We start from the raw sequence: 18,983 nt of genomic DNA on the forward strand, positions 1-18,983 counted from the left end.
CATAGCAACCTAACCTTATACTGCTTGTCAAGCCGATAATTGAACTTAGCCAAAACTTTTGTCACATCTTCATTTGGCCTACTTTATATTGGTGCCTTGTTTGGCTCTTTTCTTTTATGTATTTGTCCTTTGATTTGATTCGTTCATTAGCTCCCATACATCGACGTCCATTCAACCTCAACTCTTGGTATATTTTTGAAACCTATCGTACTTATTCTCGCTCCACTTATACGTCGATGTCAGTTTGTGCATGAATATGGTGTAGACACAACCATCTGGGTAATTGCATACATCCTGACTCACAATTCTATGCAACTTTATTGAATTCTTCTTTAGAGATACCACATGTATGATAATCCTTGGATATTGTGATAGAGTGTAAGCAATGCTTTCTATATCCCTTTAGCCATCAATCAGGTGTACTAGTCCCCACATCCGTTGACATGAATATGGTGTTCAGAAGTTTGAAGCACTTATACCTTTTGGAATTTTCATGCTTTCATCAAAACTCCCATCGATATGTGTCCCATCTCTTCAAGGACTATCTACATGGCTTAACGAGTTAGCTCACCCTTTAAAGTAGACCACTTCCAAAGCACCACAATTAATTAGAATCCTCTTAGGATACAACATTATGCAGTGCTAGAATCTTTCTAAAGAGCTCGAAGGGTTCGTCTTCCATCGCCACTTCTAGTAGCTCTTGTTTCCTTCATCTCATTCAAGCTTTAATGACTTCCACAGCAAGTTGAGCCAAGATCCTACCTCTCTTCATGCTCTCGCTCATGATAAATGAGATGAATTATAGAGCTGTGGGGTTTTGTAACCAATAGATCCTTAGGTATTGATCCAACAACCTTCCGATCTTTGTTTGCTAGGTCCCATCTTTAAATCTCCAATCTCTCAATATATTTCTTCCATTTTTCTGCATCACCACGAGGAAACCTTCCTTTATGAAAGGTCGGGGTTTAAAATCTTGATTTGAAAATCCTCCAATTAGTTACCATTGATCACGACCTCTTCGGAGTGAGCTATGGAACTGATAGCTTGATCGCTTTCCTGCCAAAAATTTTCTGTTTGGTAAAATAACAGTCTTTCCGATGTCTTCGCCTTGTCATGTTCACCTCCTAAAGCCACCTGACCATTGCTTCTTGTTACTCTGTGTTTTTGGTTTCGTTCAACCAATACCTTTCGTCTCAACCACACTTGACTAGCCTAAGTCTTTTGGATCTAGGTATTCTCTTCAATCTCAAATTAGTTGGTGAACCTTTTAATGCCAATACTCCCATTGACCTTCTTGATGATGATTCTGGCCTACTTGTAAATAAACATGTCAAATACAATTATTATGTTCAGTTTTATTGCCATTGCACTGTGCCAATCTCCCATTAGGATTACGTTGCCTTCTTTCTAGTTTGAATCTGCAACTGCCTTCTCTATTTTCGGTCAATCCAAATGGTCAAAGCACATCTTAGGTTGGTTAGTGCCCTTAGCGAAGACCATTCCATAGCCTTGGCTCCTTTTATTTTATCTTATCTCTGCTGGTGCCTTAGACAAATCACTTTCGGGCATTAGGGGTATAGAGAATTTCTTTGGAAACTCTAGATTTGGTCGTATGCCTACTTTCCCAAGATCTGTCCATCTGTGATTGATGAGACCGATTGTTCCTATCGATCACCAATCTATTTATTCAGAGGGCCCATTCTTTTCTTCTCGAAATACTTCCAGTTCTTTTATGAGAGTTCCTCTTGCCAAGATCAAGCATTTTCTATCCTTTTCTCCACTCCCTGAAGCATGACTAGTTGTAATCCTTGATTCGGCCGTAGTGGAGATCGAAGCTATGGAACTTTTGTGTTAGTTCTTAGGGCTCTCCATGTCAGCTCAATTATTCAGTCGATAACAAATGCTCTATTGAGCATTACTCCCCCAATTTTTTTGCTCGCTAATTCGGTCTAGTCCAGAGCATCCTTTACCCGCCCTAGTATTCTCGAAACATTTTGCTTGCTGATTGACTTTTTATTACTAAGCTGCATCAAATGGAGTTAGAGGACTTCCAGTACCAACTATTGTGTTTGGACTATTAATTTGTACCCTTTGACCATAGGTTTGGCATGACAGGAGAGTTTTTAGATTGGTGAGATGCTCATATAGCCAATATTCAGAAGGAGCACACCACAACCATTTTGAGCCACGTCGACATTGGTTCTCTTGATTGAGCAACTAATACACCCTCCAGTTCATAACAGACCAACAACAAGTCCTCAGTATCTACAGGCCAGATTCTAGCTCCGATTAAGGATGAAGGTATGTGTATGCTTCTGAATGAATTGAATTGTTCTATTTAGTGACACAACTGTAATCATTTCTTAGATTACTACTAAGAGCATGGGAGGCTAATGTGACAACAATCTAAGAAGCAAAAGACCTCAACAACCTTTCTCTAGAAGAGCTGTTGGGATCACTAATGACTCATGATCTTACCATGAAGCACAACAATGAAGAAAAAGAGTCAGAGAAGAAGAAAACTATCACTCTCAAATTAGTAGCTCAAGAAGAAGAGGAGAGTGAGGACTTAGAGGATATTGAAGGTGATGAGAAGATGGTCTTAATCCCCAGAAAGTTCAAATGATTTATAAGGAGAAAAAGGCAAGAAATAAGAAAGAAGCCAATGGCTAAGGGGGAGCTAAGCAAAGAAAGAGAAAAGGAGTAGCTACTGGTGTGCTATGAATGCAAGAAACTAGGTCATGTTGGAGCAGACTACCCACTGGTTAAGAAAGTCTCCAGAAAGCCAAGGAAGAAAGCTATGACTTATGGCTTGGAGTAAGGTCGGTCAATGGATTTTCCTTCCTTTTGCCACATTTCGCTCAAAGGGTCCCACTGCCGCCCGCATTCTGGAATTGCTGAAAGTCTGGTTCTAACGTAGGATTTTTCAACAGGAAATTCTTTGTTTGAATGCTGTCCTTTCGCCTAGCGAGGAGTTGAGTTCAGAGAAAGAAGCCCAAGAAACAGTAAATCTTTGCCTCATGGCTTATAAGAATAAGGGTAAACTCTAAACATAAAAATGACTTTACTTTTGTCGAGCTTTAAGATGTCTTCATGATAGCATCTTGATAACTACCTGTGGGGTCCCACCAGATATGCCAGAGAAGATGTATTGGTGCTCTTTTTTGTCACAAAGTAGGATGCAGGTATCCTTGGCCGAATCGTTAAATCATGTGGGCAATGCCACCGGTATCTAAAATAAGAAAGAGGTAAGGGTAGCAGTGAGTCCAACTATGTGAGCTTCGAGGACGTTTAGCATTAAGGCACCGCCTTCTCTAAGGAGGAGGAAGTAGATGGGGCAATGAAACTAGACTAAGAGCGATAAACTAAGATAAAGCAAGGTAAATGAGGATAAATATAAAGGTAAAAAAAGATACCTTATAAGTATTTGATTGGCTAAGGATCATTATGTAGGATTACACTACATTCCAATATTTATACACCCTCTTCTAAAGCGGCCAGGCAATCGTCTATTCCTATTGATAACACATATTCACGCCTAACTTCCACTTTCTTTTGACAACTGCGGTAGCTGGAATCATCTGCTTCCAACTCCTCCTCTCACGTTCATGGCGTCAGTCCATATTCTATACCATGTCACCATCTTTAGTGCATAACTTTAGTGTTTGTTGAATAGATCATATTCGTAATGGTTGGCAAGGAGTAAATTAAAGATGCGATAAATTACAGAAGGTGGTCAACGTGCTCATGCTTGGCACTCAAATGTAAAGTATTTCGTTCTTTATGTTGATGGTAGTAGTAGTGGTCATAAAAGATAATTGGAAAACTTAGTGCGAGCAACATGAAAATATTTTTCCTACTGCTAAGGGCTATCAACTTGAAATATATTTTTTCTGCTGCTCACTGCCTATCATGGACTTGGCCCTTTTGCACATTTGGCGACAAAGTTATGCGTGGCCCGCATCCACCATCGTCTGGTTTGTGAAATGGGAGAAAAAAGAGGAAAATTTTGTGGCGTTGATAGAATCGAAGCTGCCAATAAATTTTGAGTCTCTGGTTTGTGAAATGGAATGTGTTTGTTGTTTTGTTTGGAAACCTTACGTTAGTAGCTGATGGTATAACATCTAGGCTTTCTAACAAAGAGCAGTGCTAAACTGGAGATAATAGCTATCTTGTCAAGCGGCATGGAGCGGGCCCGAAAGAGTTCGATCCCGTCTTAAAAGGAATAATGACGAAGCCATGCACGTTGGGGAACTTGTTTGATTTAGTACCTTATATGTAATCTATCAGACTTATTAGTGGCAACCTCCTCCGACGTCCTATAGACAAGATTAATTTAATTTGATGAATAGATCAAATTCAAAAATGAAGATCCATAATATTAGTGCAAAGAAAAAGAAAGAAAAAGGGAAAGAAAACAAATTGATAGATCCCAATAAACTTGCTCCCAATAGTAAAGACTAAAGACCAATTTATAAGAAAATCAGCCACTATTAATCATTCGGATTAGAGATATCCAAATTGAGGTACGGTTAAACATACATGCATGAAGACATGGACAGATAGGCAGGGCACCTCTCGTGCTGCAAATTTTCATTGAATGTCAGCAAGATTGGGCACAACAAGTACACAACGAGCATATATGGAAGACATGTTACATAAGGGTATAGACTAGAGAAGCTTCTGGCTCGGTGGGTCCCTAAAGCTCACTAGGATAAGCGGTATTATTGAACCATCCAAAACAAAGAGCGACGAAATTGAAAATAGATATTAAACAGATATTTGTGCTTCAGGCAGTAGGGTAGGAAGCCTCCATGGCAATCCCGCAGAGCCCCTCCTTGGCAGCCACATCCCTCTCCATCCTTATGTATCCCTTCTCACCCCATGAGGAGCCCCATGAGTTCTTCACCAGCCAGTACTTAGTCCCATCTTTTCTCGTGCCATATCCGACCGTGGTCACGCCGTGGTCCAGATCAGTCCCGCAGGAGCCAGTGAAGATGCCACTCGAGTAGAATTGGAACGAACCACTGCTAGCCTCTATGGCAACCGAGACGGGCTGGTTGGCCACAGCTTTGAGAAGAGCTGCTTCGCTGTTGGCAGGCACGTCCTCGTAACCCTTGATGGAGGCAACATGGGAGGCAGACTTCTTGCTGTTGCAAGTGCCGTCGATGCCTTTGTAGGGGTAGTTGGTTTCCGTCGTGAGGCCACGATTGTTGATGATGAATTTGAACGCATTATCCATGAGGCCACCATCGCACCCCTGGTCGTCACTAGCCACGTCACAGTCCACAAGCTCTTGCTCCGATAGAGACATCAATTTACCTTTCTTGAGCTTCGTGATACCTTCCATTGCAGCAACTGCAGAGAAGGCCCAGCAACATCCTGTTTTTTTTTTTTTTTAAATTTTCAGCAACTTCATAACAACTATAAATTGTATTGATAATTTATATATAAGTATTACTTCTCATATATGGGATCATTGATTCATATTAACATAAGAAATATAATAATAAATTTTGTAATGATAGTGATTCATAAATTGTAGAATGTTCTAGATGGGTGAAGTTGGTGGACGGGAGTTGATGGCGTTAGCCCTTCTCTCGCGCCAGTTTCCGTCCCCCTGCATGACGAAATCCCACCCCGCTGCGTTGCTCCGCTCTTCAATGATGGGCTGACCATATTGCTTATTTTTCGATCAGATTTTATTACTATAATCCTATGGGGCCCAGCGTGGTGCAGCAAAGACCGTCGCCGTCCTTCCTTAGCCAAACAAAAAAAAAAAAAGACCGTCGCCGTCCTTCATGCGCTCATGACTTCCCAATCACACTTTAATACGCACGAGCATACACAATCATGGCTCTCAAAGTATATGTGGTACGGGACCAAGTGGACGCACGTGCGAAAGACTAGGAACCTTATTTAAAAAAGGAAAAGCAAAAGGAAGCCCGTTTCCCAGTCAAAATTTTTTGACTAGATAGGCCTTTTGACTCGAGCTGCTTTTCTGTGTTGGTGCTTTGATTTGGTTGACACTAGTTCAAGTGAGGGACACAATTACCTTCATGGTTCATATCATGAGCCATAGAGCTGATCGCATGTTGATGGGATAGACTATGCTATGCCGCAGGATGAGAGTAAAGTTAAACGGTACTGCTGTTAAATTAATTATTGTTTTAGCAAAGCATTTTATGCCAGTTTCTTTCTCAAGAGTTCATTTATTATTATTCTTGTTGATTTTATCTTAAGTAGATGAAGACGGATATATATGTAACAGGTGTCTCCTTTTGAAAGTTAATGTCATCTTGTATGCAAAGAAGAAGTTGAATAGTAATATAATTAATTGAGATTAATAGCTCACCACATTGGCCTTGATCTTTGATGGGAGTGACTGCACCCTTAGCCCTCCAATCCATGCTAACAGGCACGGCTGTAACGTTTTCATAGCTGAAAACATTCGTCGCCTTCAACGTCTTAAGAGTGGAAGGCTTAAAACCATTCATCATGGCCTTGAACTCCTCGTTGGTAAGGTCAGCAAATTGGTTTACGCCGAGCTTGTACTTACTGTTCCCTGCGTTGAACGATTCAATGAGCTCAACGTTAGCCTTAAAAATCTGATAGCGGCGCTCCTTCTCCGCCGAGTCTCTGTACGCGCGCCCCTGCTGAGCCATCCACTGCTCGTGCCTCTCAGCCATGGTCATTTCACTAAGCGTCCGGGCTGTGGCATGAGAAGCACAAGCACATAGCAGAAGAACGGAAAAGCCCATGCAAAGACTTTTCGGTAATGGGACAGTCATGGTGCTAGTTTAAGATTGAAAAAGTGATGCAATGGAAACACTACTATGAATCAGGAAGTGGTCAGGCTATGCATGTCCTTCAAGGCTAAGCGCGCACTCTTTATATAGAGGTTTGAGAGTGGGTTCGGTACTCAATTTTCTTTCATTTCGGCGGTGGACTTGCGTGCGTGCCGTGTACGTTCTAATTCCAATTAGCTCTTAATTTCGGAGTGAGAAAGGTGGGTTCCAACATTAGTTGTTATAAAACTCGAAACCTAATGTGGCAGCACTTTAACTTATGGTGCTGCTCTCAGTTGCGAGCTTAAGTAACAATCTTGCCTGGCCCCATAGAATTATGGCAATAAAACCTGGTCGAAAAATAAGCAATATGGTCCGCGCCATCAATGGAGACTGGAGCACGCAGTGGAGTGGGATTTCGTCATGCGGGGGGACGGAAACTGACGTGAGAGAAGGCCTAACGCCATCAACTCCCGTCCACTAACGCCGCACTCATGCTCCCAGAAAATGGAGAAAGAAAATTGCAACTAAACGTATTTTTCAATTTTTTTGTCATTTTTCACTGTCATTACAAACTTGCATCTTCACCGGCTCCTGTGGGACTGATCTGTACGATGGCGTGACCGTGCTCGGATGTGGTGAGGAAAAAGATGGGACTAAGTATACTGGCTGGTGAAAAACTCATGGCCTCCTCATTGGGTGAGAAGGGATACATGAGGATGGAGAGGCATGTGGCTGCCAAGAAGGGGCTCTGCGGGATTGCCATGGAGGCTTCCTACCCTCTGCCTGAAGCACAAATATTTGTTTAATATCTATTTTCGATTTCATCATTCTTTGTTTCGGATGGTCCAATAATATGGCTTATCCTTGTGAGCTTTACGGACCCACCGGGCTAGAAGCTTCTGTCTATATTCTTATGAAACCTATCTCTCATATATGCTAGTTGTGTATTTGTTGTGCCCAATCTTGCTAACGTTCAATGACAATTTGCAGCACGAGAGATGCCCTACCCATCTGTCTAGTCTTCATGCGTGTATGCTTAATCATACCTCAATTTGGATGTCTCTAATCCGAATGATTAATAGTGGTTGTTTTTTTTATAAATTGGCCTTTAGTCTTTACTATTGGGAGCTGTCAATTTCTTTTCTTTCCCCTTTTTTTTTTCTTTTTTCTTTGCACTAATATTATGGATCTTCATTTTTGAATTTGGATGTCTCTAATCCGATCTTTTAGCACGAATTGGATAAGATGAAAGACCAAAGAAAAACCAACTGGAGACTGAGCAAGAAAAATCCTAAACCGACGGTAGCGATTCGAAGTACTTGAGGGGGGAGCAAACTGATCCTTCCTTCAGGTCTTTTTTGTGGCATTTCCAGAGCAGGAGAAGTGGGGAACCACCCCATCTCCACCTCCCTTCCGCTTTCTCTCTTTTGGAGAGAGAAGAAGCGAGGCCTAAAAAGAGAGATTGGAGCCAGCTGCCTAGTGCCTACGAACACAATGCCTAGTGCCTGCCGGGGCCTTTTTTTGGGCTGAGGCCTTAGGCTACTGCCTAGGTTGCCTAATGGTTGGGTCGGCCCTATTTATTAGTGACGCCCTCCTCCGTCCTATAGAGAGAATTAATCAAATAAACTTGCTCCCAATAGTAAAGATTAAAGACCAATTTATAAGAAAATCAACCACTATTAATCATTCAGATTAGAGACATCTAAATTGAGGTACGATTAAACATACACGCATGGAGACACAGACAGATAGGTAGGGCATCTCTCGTGCTGTAAATTTTCATTGAACGTCAGCAAGATTGGGCGCAACAAGTACACAACTAGCATATATGGAAGACATGTTACTAAAAAGAGGACAACTTGAGAGCGAAAAGATATAAAGTTGCAAAAAGGCGAGAATAAAAACTCAACTCGTTTCCAAAAGTTGAGAGCGAAGAACGATTTAAGGATTTGGTTGTATACTTTTTCAACAACGCAGATCTCGACCTTAAGCTTCACAGCATTGAAGAGCTGGCAAAGATCCAACTCGTCTGTGCAAAAAATAAGATCCAACTTGTTGCCCTCGACACAATCCTTCACTTTTGCTTCTTGCCGAGGTGGTCCTCCAAGAAGTGGCCATACTCGAGATTGAAGGTCTTGGGGTCGTAGGAAAGCGGGCGGTGGATGTCCTGGGTCTTGGTGGGGAAGGAGAAGGTGTCGCGGTCGAGGGCGAAGGGGGGGGGTTCCATGACTTGGAGGGCACGATGTGGTAGATGCCGAAGGGCTCGGCCTGGGGACGGATCTTGTCGATGAACTCCAAGGGGTTCTTGAACTCCTCCTCGGTGGGGTAGAACACAGGGGCTTGAAGAAGGGCTGCGGTGGAGGGGAAGGGGGAGGCATCATAGATGTACCCTAGAATGCCCTTCTCGATGGCACGAAGTCATCCTTTCCCTATGGAGGGAGGGAGGGAGGACATGAAGGGGGAGAGGGCTAGCCGAGTTGGATCGGGGGAGGGTGGGGGGGGGGGAGCTGGGATGATGGCGGCTGGGTGAAGGGGTTAGGGATTGTTCTCTGCACGCGCGAGAGAGAGAGAAGGGGTTGGGACCGGGGAGGAAGGAGGGTTTACTGCTGTTCTCGACGATTGTTCTCCGATGATGCTTTAGAAAGCGCCATCTTAGTTTGCTATTAGGCCTCTGACGATGTTTTTTAAAGCGTCGTCTTTAGGTGGAGATTAGCCCGAAGATGATTAGGCCTCCAACGACGCTTTGTAAGGCGTTGTCTTAGTAAGAGATTAGGTCGGGGATGCTTAGGCCTCCGATGACGCTTTCAAAAATATCGCGTTGGTACACTAAGACTTCCTACGATGCTTTCTAAAGCATCATCTTAGCTAAGGAATGTTGGGAGGGCTTCCGACGACGCTTTGAAGCGTCGTAGGATTCTGACGACGCTCATTGGCATCGTCTAATCTAGATTTCTCCCGATACTACTAAAAAGCATCGGCATGTAAGAGTCGGGAAACCCATTTTTATTGTAGTGGCTATAGGCTAAGGATAAACTAAGAAAAAGTAAGGTAAATAAGGATAAATATAAAGGTTAAAAAAGATACCTTAAAAGTATTTGATTGGCTAAGGATCATTATGTAGGATTACATTACATTCCAATTTTTATACACCCTCTTCTAAGCAGCCAGGCAATCGTCTATTTCTATTGATAACACATATTCACGCCTAACCTCCACTTTCTTTTGACAGCTGCAGTAGCTGGAATCATCTGCTTCCCACTCCCCCTCTCACGTTCTGGCGTCAGTCCATATTCTATACCATGTCACCATCTTTAGTGCTGCATAAACTTTAGTGTTTGTTGAATAGATCATTTTCGTAATGGTTTGGAGGGAATAAAAGATGCGGTCAATTACAGAAGGTGGTCAACGTGGTCATCCTTGGCACCCAAATATAAAGTATTCTTTCTTTATGTTGATGGTAGTTGTAGTGATAGTAAAATATAATTGGAAAGCAGGAAAGATTTCAGTGCGATCAACATGAAAATAGTTTCCTACTGCTAAGGCCTAAGGGCTGTCAACTTGAAAATTATTTTTTCTGCTGCTCACCGCCCATCATAGGCTTGGCGTTTTGCACGTTCGGCCACAAAGTTATGCGTGGACCGCATCCACCATCGTCTGGTTTGTGAAATGGAAGAAAAAAGAGGAAAATATTTGTGACGTTGATAGAATCGAAGCTGCCAATAAATTTTGAGTCTCGGGCCTTGACCACTGAGACTTATTAGTGGCGCCCTCCTCCATCCTATAGACGGGATTAATTTAATTTGATGAATAAATCAAATTCAAAAACAAAGATCCATAATATTAGTGGAGAGATCCCAATAAACCTGCTCCCAATAGTAAAGACTAAAGACCAATTTACAAGAGAATTAACCACTATTAATTATTCGAATTAGAGACATCCAAATTGAGCTACGATTAAACATACACACATGAAGACATAGACAGATAGGCAGGGAACCTCTCTTGCTGCAAATTTTCATTGAACGTTAGCAAGATTAGGCACAACAAGTACACAACTAGCATATATGGAAGACAAGTTTTATAAGAATATAGACTAGAGAAGCTTCTGACCCGGTAGGTCCGTAAAACTCACTGGGATAAGTGGCATTATTGAACCATCCAAAACAAAAAGCAACAAAATTGAAAATAGATATTAAATTGATATTTGTGCTTCAGGCAGTAGTGGCAATCCCGCAAAGCCTCTCCTTGGCACCTAGATGCCTCTCCATCCTGATGTATCCCTTCTCACCCCATGAGGAGCCCCATGAGTTCTTCACCGGCCAGTACTTGGTCCCATCTTTTGCTATTTGACCACAGTCACGCCATGGTCCAGATCAGTCTCGCAGGAGCTGGTGAAGACATTGCTCGAGTAGAATTGGAACATAAAACTACTAGCTTTTATGGCAAACGAGACAGGCTGGTTGGCCACAACCTTAAGAAAGGCTATTTCGCTGTTGAAAGGCATGTCTTCGAAATCCTTGATAGAGGCAGCATGGGAGGCAGACTTTTTGGTGTTGCAAGTATGGTTGATGCCTTTGTAGGGATAATTGGTTTCCTTCGGGAGACCACCATTTCTGATGATAAATTTGAATGTATCATCCATGAGGCCACTTACGCAGCTCTGATCCTCACCAGCCACGTGACACTCCACAAGCTTTTGCTCCGATAGAGAGATCAAATTACCTATCTTGAGCTTTGTGATACCTTCCATTGCAGCAACTACAGAGAATGCCCGACAACATTCTGTTTTTTTTTTTTTTTTTGTCAACATGTCAGCAACTACGTAACAACTATAAATTCTATTGATAATTTATATATAAGTATTGCTTCTCACATATGGGATTATTAACTTAGATTAACACAAGAAATATAATAATAAATTTTGTAGTGATGGTGAAAAACGAGAAAAAAATTGAAAAATATGTTTAGTTGCAATTTTCTTTCTCCATTTTCCGGGAGTCTGAGTGCGGCGCACATGGGTGCAGCTAACGGACGGGAGTTGATGGCGTTAGGCCTTCTCTCACGTCAGTTTCCGTCCCCCCGCATGACGACATCCCACTCCACTGCGTGCTCCAGTCTCCATTGATGGCGCTGACCATATTGCTTATTTTTCGACCAGGTTTTATTGCCAAAAATTCTATGGGGCCGAGGCAAGATTGTTACTTAAGCTCGCAACTGAGAACAGCACCATAAGTTAAAGTGTTGCCCCATTAGGTTTCGAGTTTTATAACAACTAATGTTGGAACCCACCTTTCTCACTCCGAAATTAAGAGCTAATTGGAATTAGAACGTACACGGCACGCACGCAAGTCCACCGCCGAAATGAAAGAAAATTGAGTACCGAACCCACTCTCAAACCTCTATATAAAGAGTGCGCGCATAGCCTTGAAGGACATGCATAGCCTGACCACTTCCTGATTCATAGTAGTGTTTCCATTGCATCACTTTTTCAATCTTAAACTAGCACCATGACTGTCCCATTACCGAGAAGTCTTTGCATGGGCTTTTCCGTTCTTCTGCTATGTGCTTGTGCTTCTCATGCCACAGCCCGGACACTTAGTGAAATGACCATGGCCGAGAGGCACGAGCAGTGGATGGCTCAGCAGGGGCGCGTGTACAGAGACTCGGCGGAGAAGGAGCGCCGCTATCAGATTTTTAAGGCTAACGTTGAGCTCATTGAATCGTTCAACGCAGGGAACAGTAAGTACAAGCTCGGCGTAAACCAATTTGCTGACCTTACCAACGAGGAGTTCAAGGCCATGATGAATGGTTTTAAGCCTTCCACTCTTAAGACGTTGAAGGCGACGAATGTTTTCAGCTATGAAAACGTTACAGCCGTGCCTTCTAGCATGGATTGGAGGGCTAAGGGTGCAGTCACTCCCATCAAAGATCAAGGCCAATGTGGTGAGCTATTAATCTCAATTAATTATATTACTATTCAACTTCTTCTTTGCATACAAGATGACATTAACTTTCAAAAGGAGACACCTGTTACATATATATCCGTCTTCATCTACTTAAGATAAAATCAACAAGAAGAATAATAAATGAACTCTTGAGAAAGAAACTGGCATAAAATGCTTTGCTAAAACAATAATTAATTTAACAGCAGTACCGTTTAACTTTACTCTCATCCTGCAGCATAGCATAGTCTATCCCATCAACATGCGATCAGCTCTATCGCTCATGATATGAACTATGAAGGTAATTGTGTCCCTCACTTGAACTAGTGTCAACCAAATCAAAGCACCAACACAGAAAAGCAGCTCGAGTCAAAAGGCCTATCTAGTCAAAAAATTTTGACTGGGAAACGGGCTTCCTTTTGCTTTTCCTTTTTTGGATAAGGTTCCTAGTCTTTCGCACGTGCGTCCACTTGGTCCCATACCACATGTACTTTGAGAGCCATGATTGTGTATGCTCGTGCCGTGCGTCTTAAAGTGTGATTGGGAAGTCACGAGCGCATGAAGGACGGCGACGGTCTTTTTTTTTTTTTTGCTAAGGAAGGACGGCGACGGTCTTTGCTGCACCACGCTGGGGCCCATAGAATTATAGTAATAAAATCTGATCGAAAAATAAGCAATATGGTCAGCCCATCATTGAAGACCGGAGCAACGCAGCGGGGTGGGATTTCGTCATGCGGGGGGACGGAAACTGACGCGAGAGAAGGGCTAACGCCATCAACTCCCGTCCACTAACTTCACCCATCTAGAACATTCTACAATTTATAAATCACCATCATTACAAAATTTATTATTATATTTCTTATGTTAATATAAATCAATAATCTCATATATGAGAAGTAATACTTATATATAAATTATCCATACAATTTATAGTTGTTACAAAGTTGCTGAAATATTCACACAAAAAAAAAACAGGATGCTGCTGGGCCTTCTCTGCAGTTGCTGCAATGGAAGGTATCACGAAGCTCAAGACAGGTAAATTGATCTCTCTATCGGAGCAAGAGCTTGTGGACTGTGACGTGGCTAGTGATGACCAGGGCTGCGATGGTGGTCTCATGGATAATGCATTCAAATTCATCATCAACAACCATGGCCTTACGACGGAAACCAACTACCCCTACAAAGGCATTGACGGCACTTGCAACAGCAAGAAGTCTGCCTCCCATGCTGCCTCCATCAAGGGTTACGAGGACGTGCCTGCCAACAGCGAAGCAGCTCTTCTCAAAGCTGTGGCCAACCAGCCTGTCTCGATTGCCATAGAAGCTAGCGGATATGATTTCCAATTCTACTCGAGCGGGGTCTTCAACGGCTCCTGCAAGACATATTTGGACCACGGCGTGACCGCGGTCGGATATGGCACGGCAAAAGATGGGACTAAGTACTGGCTGGTGAAGAACTCATGGGGCTCCTCATGGGGTGAGAAGGGATACATAAGGATGGAGAGGGATGTGGCTGCCAAGGAGGGGCTCTGCGGGATTGCCATGGAGGCTTCCTACCCTACTGCCTGAAGCACAAATATCTGTTTAATATCTATTTTCATTTTCGTCGCTCTTTGTTTTGGATGGTTCAATAATACCGCTTATCCTAGTAAGCTTTAGGGACCCACCGGGCTAGAAGCTTCTCTAGTCTATACCCTTATGTAACATGTCTTCCATATATGCTCGTTGTGTACTTGTTGTGCCCAATATTCTTACTGACGTTCAATGAAAATTTGCAGCACGAGAGGTGCCCTGCCTATCTGTCCATGTCTTCATGCGTGTATGTTTAACCGTACCTCAATTTGAATGTCTCTAATTCGAATGATTAATGGTGGCTGATTTTCTTATAAATTGGTCTTTAGTCTTTACTATTGGGAGCAAGTTTATTGGGACCTATCAATTTGTTTTCTTTCCCTTTTTCTTTCTTTTTCTTTGCACTAATATTATGGATCTTCATTTTTGAATTTGATCTATTCATCAAATTAAATTAATCTTGTCTATAGGACGGAGGAGGTTGCCACTAATAAGTCTGATAGATTACATATAAGGTACTAAATCAAACAAGTTCCCCAACGTGCATGGCTTCGTCATTATTCCTTTTAAGACGGGATCGAACTCTTTCGGGCCCGCTCCATGCCGCTTGACAAGATAGCTATTATCTCCAGTTTAGCACTGCTCTTTGTTAGAAAGCCTAGATGTTATACCATCAGCTACTAACGTAAGGTTTCCAAACAAAACAACAAACACATTCCATTTCACAAACCAGAGACTCAAAATTTATTGGCAGCTTCGATTCTATCAACGCCACAAAATTTTCCTCTTTTTTCTCCCATTTCACAAACCAGACGATGGTGGATGCGGGCCACGCATAACTTTGTCGCCAAATGTGCAGAAGGGCCAAGTCCATGATAGGCAGTGAGCAGCAGAAAAAATATATTTCAAGTTGACAGCCCTTAGCAGTAGGAAAAATATTTTCATGTAGATTGCACTAAGTTTTCCAATTATCTTTTATGACCACTACTACTACCATCAACATAAAGAAAGAATACTTTATATTTGGGTGCCAAGGATGATCACGTTGACCACCTTCTGTAATTTACCGCATCTTTTACTCCTTCCCAACCATTACGAATATGATCTATTCAACAAACACTAAAGTTTACGCACTAAAGATGGTGACATGGTATAGAATATGGATTGACGCCAGAACGTGAGAGGGAGTGGGAAGCAGATGATTCCAGCTACTGTAGTTGTCAAAGGAATGTGGAAGTTAGGCGTGAATATGTGTTATCAATAGGAATAGACGATTGCCTGGCCGCTTTAGAAGAGGGTGTATAAATATTGGAATGTAGTGTAATCCTACAAAATGATCCTTAGCCAATCAAATACTTATAAGGTATCTTTTTTGACCTTTATATTTATCCTCATTTACCTTGCTTTATCTTAGTTTATCCTGTTCCACGGGTGCTTGCCAAAAGAAGTGTTGCAGGAATCACGCTTACAAAGATTCCTACTATAGAATTTGGTCATCCCCTAGCGGTAATGGATGGAGCAATAGTTCCATCACCCTACGATGTAACCTACCCTTGTTCCAAAGGTTGGGGCACAACCATTCTAGTGGGTACCACCGTCCTTTCTCTCGCTATTGTGCACATTAGATTCACATGCCAAGATGCCAAGGGGCAACCTCAGGTTGATACTCCCTAGAGAGAGTTTTATTTAGCCTAGAAATCAGTTATTTGGTATCGAAAATCCTCACGTTGATTCTCATACTTTGAGTGTTCATGGAGGATGGAATGGGGGTACCAAGGTCAGTCTAGAACCAAGGGATTGTGAATAAAAAGAAGAATACGACAATACTGATTGGCCTTCAAATAAAATAATTTTTCATTATATATACCTACATACATACGTACACATGTACCTACATACATACATATGTACATACATATATATTTATATATTGATTTTGAGGAATAAATATATATAACAAGCCATAGAGATATATATACAGAAAAACTCTTTTTTAAAAAATAATTGTAGTTATCTTTTAGTTCTGCTTTGCTTTTACCATTACATTTATTGTGCCAATTAAAGTACATCTCTGGTTGAGGATTCTTCCTCCCTATCCATGCATCAATCTTTTTCTTTTCTTTTGGTACAAGCATCAATCTCTCCAGAAGAGAGTATTTCTCTTTGATGCAGAAAAAGGAGTCGTCCAACGCTTTTATATTCCTAACTTGGGCTAGAACAATTTCAGCTGAAGCTTATTAATGCATCTGGTTAATCTGACCATGCCAGCCTTGGCATATGGGCCGGGTTTAGTTTGTGTCTACCACTTCGGCCGAGAATTGCTCAATATAATATTAATGTAAAATGTTTCATACCAAATCTTGCAAACTAATTGAATACTTCAGATACGATGCAAATGGATCATATAATCCTTGTGAGCAAACCATAAGGAATCTAGCCTGTCTCATTATCATAAATGTCAATGTCTGTTCTCTTTGCAAGAACGCCAATACCAATAAATCCAAGATATGATGTAAATGGAACATTGACTCCTTAAACTCCAAGTAAGCCGGATGGTTTCCAGGGCTCCAGGCATCCTTCAGTATGAAACGGTTCTCTTTTTTAAAAGCAACAAGAATAATAAGTACCCATGCCTGAAGGACGAACATAACCAACAAGCCAACTATAAACGCCCTTCAGCCTTATCATAGCGTGTTAGAAGAGCATTCTCTGATAGGACATCCAAAAAATTGCAATTAATGGAGAGACTCAGACAGTAAAATCGCAAACAATGGCACTGATATGCCCCCAACCAACTACAGCCAGCATACAAAACTGATCAATCAGAGCTTGCTATGTATGAAGCTCCTATCTACTAGTCAAAACCCATCACATAGCCAACCCAGATGCACACGAAGAGTTCTTCGAATTTCAAATCCTATCCCCAGCTTGTGACATCTCGGTTGCGATCATAAGCGGTTTCCATAACTATGTTGACGAGATACGTGGAACGTAATGCATGGGCAAATGCTCATGAGTAACCGTCGGGATGTACGATGAGCTACCAAAAATGGCCAATCACATGCCTAAATCCTTCGGCGGTGGGCACCAACCCTCGCCTAACAAACCATTTCAAGGGACCCTCCAAGTAAGGGCTCTCAAGATCTTTGAGATGTCGTTATGTTGCTCTAACAACACCTTCGCCGTTCCCTAAGAATCTGTCTAACTTAAGCATTAAAGGATCCCTCATCAGACACTCTCCAATAAGAGAACTTTTTCATCATTGTTGTTGACCCAAAAGATTTGATTTTGATGATACAAGACGTTTGAGTAAAAAGTTTACTAATCAATTGCTTCGACTGTACTAGAATATTCTCAGGAAGCTAAGAAGATATCGTCCTATAACTCTCAATGTAGAATAATGAAACTTAATTTTCTAAATCTCTACATTAGAAGAGTCGACTCCAAGAATATTTTGAGTCAACCCCTGAATGCTCACAGGTAAAGACAAAAGAATTAAACTTTGGGCAATCTTAAGAGTCGACCTCTGGAGTATAATTAGTCGACTCTTGCACACTAAAATAAACTGGTATGCTTTTATGAGTCAACCCCAGAAAAGTCTCAGAAGACAAACGAAGAGCAATGAAAATCTTTGCTTTCACAAGTCAACATCTAGATCATGCGAGTCAACCCCAAAACAATCTCAAACAAAAGACAGAGAGTAGTCAAAATCAACATGTTAATGAGTTGACCCTTGAAGATTATGAGTCGACTCCTATTGAACAAGAGTCAACCCTAGAAACAAATAAGTCGACTCTAGATGACCACAAATAGAAGATAGAAAAAAGCAAAATTTAGTATATTAACTAGTCGACACTGGAGGATAACAAATCGACCCTTGTCAATGGATGAGACAACCCCTAAACTAAAAGAGTCAATCCCACAATAGCCACAGGAGAAAGACAGAGCGTAGCAAAAATAGGAGCTATTTTGAGTCGACCCCTAAAAATAATGAGTTGATCCCTGAAAATTATGAGTTGACCCTTTTCTTAAGTTGATCCAGCTGTGCTTGACAATGATAACGACTAGTTTTTTTGTTAATTAGAATGGTCATTTTTGCCTTACAATGGCTCTTTCAGTTTGTCTAATGGCTAGAAACATCTTCCAACCACCTTTTGATAATATAAATGCATGGGAACACCAAAAAAGAAAATGAGATTGAATAACAAGACGATAAATTGAGCAACAAAAAAAAGAATTGAGCATAAGTGAAAAAGAAAGAGAAAACTTCAAGTGCATTTATTGAGAGCCAAATGGGCACATCTTTCACCATCAAGGAGAGTTGGTGAAGAGCATTCAAGTCCATTTAAGGCCAACTAACTACTTTCAGAGCTCTATTTATTCTTTGTCTATTTGTCTTTGAGGAGATGTATTTTATTTTGTTACTTATTCTTTTCATACTCTATTGTAACAAGTTTCGGAGATTGAAAGAAACTTGGAAAATGGTCCATCCAAATCTGAAATTAGATTGTATTGAGCCTAGAAAAATGCTTGGTGGTGGTCCTGGTTGCTTTTCAACGAAAATCAACTGGGTTGGTTATGAGGTCAATCAAAATAATCATACTGTAATCTTGGAAGAATTATAGTAAACATTTTCAAGAATGGTGTCTTGGGGGGTAGATGTAGGAGCAGAGTTCGTA

The 18,983-nt window shown here is 41.5% G+C and overlaps 2 protein-coding genes and 1 pseudogene across 2 annotated transcripts; 1 reads left to right on the forward strand and 2 right to left on the reverse strand.

Moving 5' to 3' along the window:
• Nucleotides 1-4,675: 4,675 nt before the first annotated feature.
• Nucleotides 4,676-6,859, reverse strand: LOC103718376 (senescence-specific cysteine protease SAG39-like). Its single transcript, XM_039114406.1, has 2 exons — nucleotides 6,356-6,859; nucleotides 4,676-5,382 (listed from the first exon to the last, which is right to left on the reverse strand). The coding sequence occupies exons 1-2, from the start codon at nucleotides 6,789-6,791 to the stop codon at nucleotides 4,790-4,792; spliced, it is 1,029 nt and encodes a 342-aa protein (XP_038970334.1). The 5' UTR covers nucleotides 6,792-6,859; the 3' UTR covers nucleotides 4,676-4,789.
• A 4,143-nt stretch (nucleotides 6,860-11,002) lies between these two features.
• On the reverse strand, nucleotides 11,003-11,601 carry LOC103718377 (annotated as a pseudogene).
• A 635-nt stretch (nucleotides 11,602-12,236) lies between these two features.
• On the forward strand, nucleotides 12,237-14,470 carry LOC103700184 (senescence-specific cysteine protease SAG39-like). The gene is made up of 2 exons (XM_039114405.1): nucleotides 12,237-12,734; nucleotides 13,709-14,470. Exons 1-2 carry the CDS (start codon nucleotides 12,299-12,301, stop codon nucleotides 14,299-14,301), a joined length of 1,029 nt encoding a protein of 342 aa, XP_038970333.1. The 5' UTR covers nucleotides 12,237-12,298; the 3' UTR covers nucleotides 14,302-14,470.
• Nucleotides 14,471-18,983: the final 4,513 nt, after the last annotated feature.

Source organism: Phoenix dactylifera, chromosome 16 (genome assembly GCF_009389715.1).
Source record: "Phoenix dactylifera cultivar Barhee BC4 chromosome 16, palm_55x_up_171113_PBpolish2nd_filt_p, whole genome shotgun sequence".
NCBI lineage: Eukaryota > Viridiplantae > Streptophyta > Magnoliopsida > Arecales > Arecaceae > Phoenix > Phoenix dactylifera.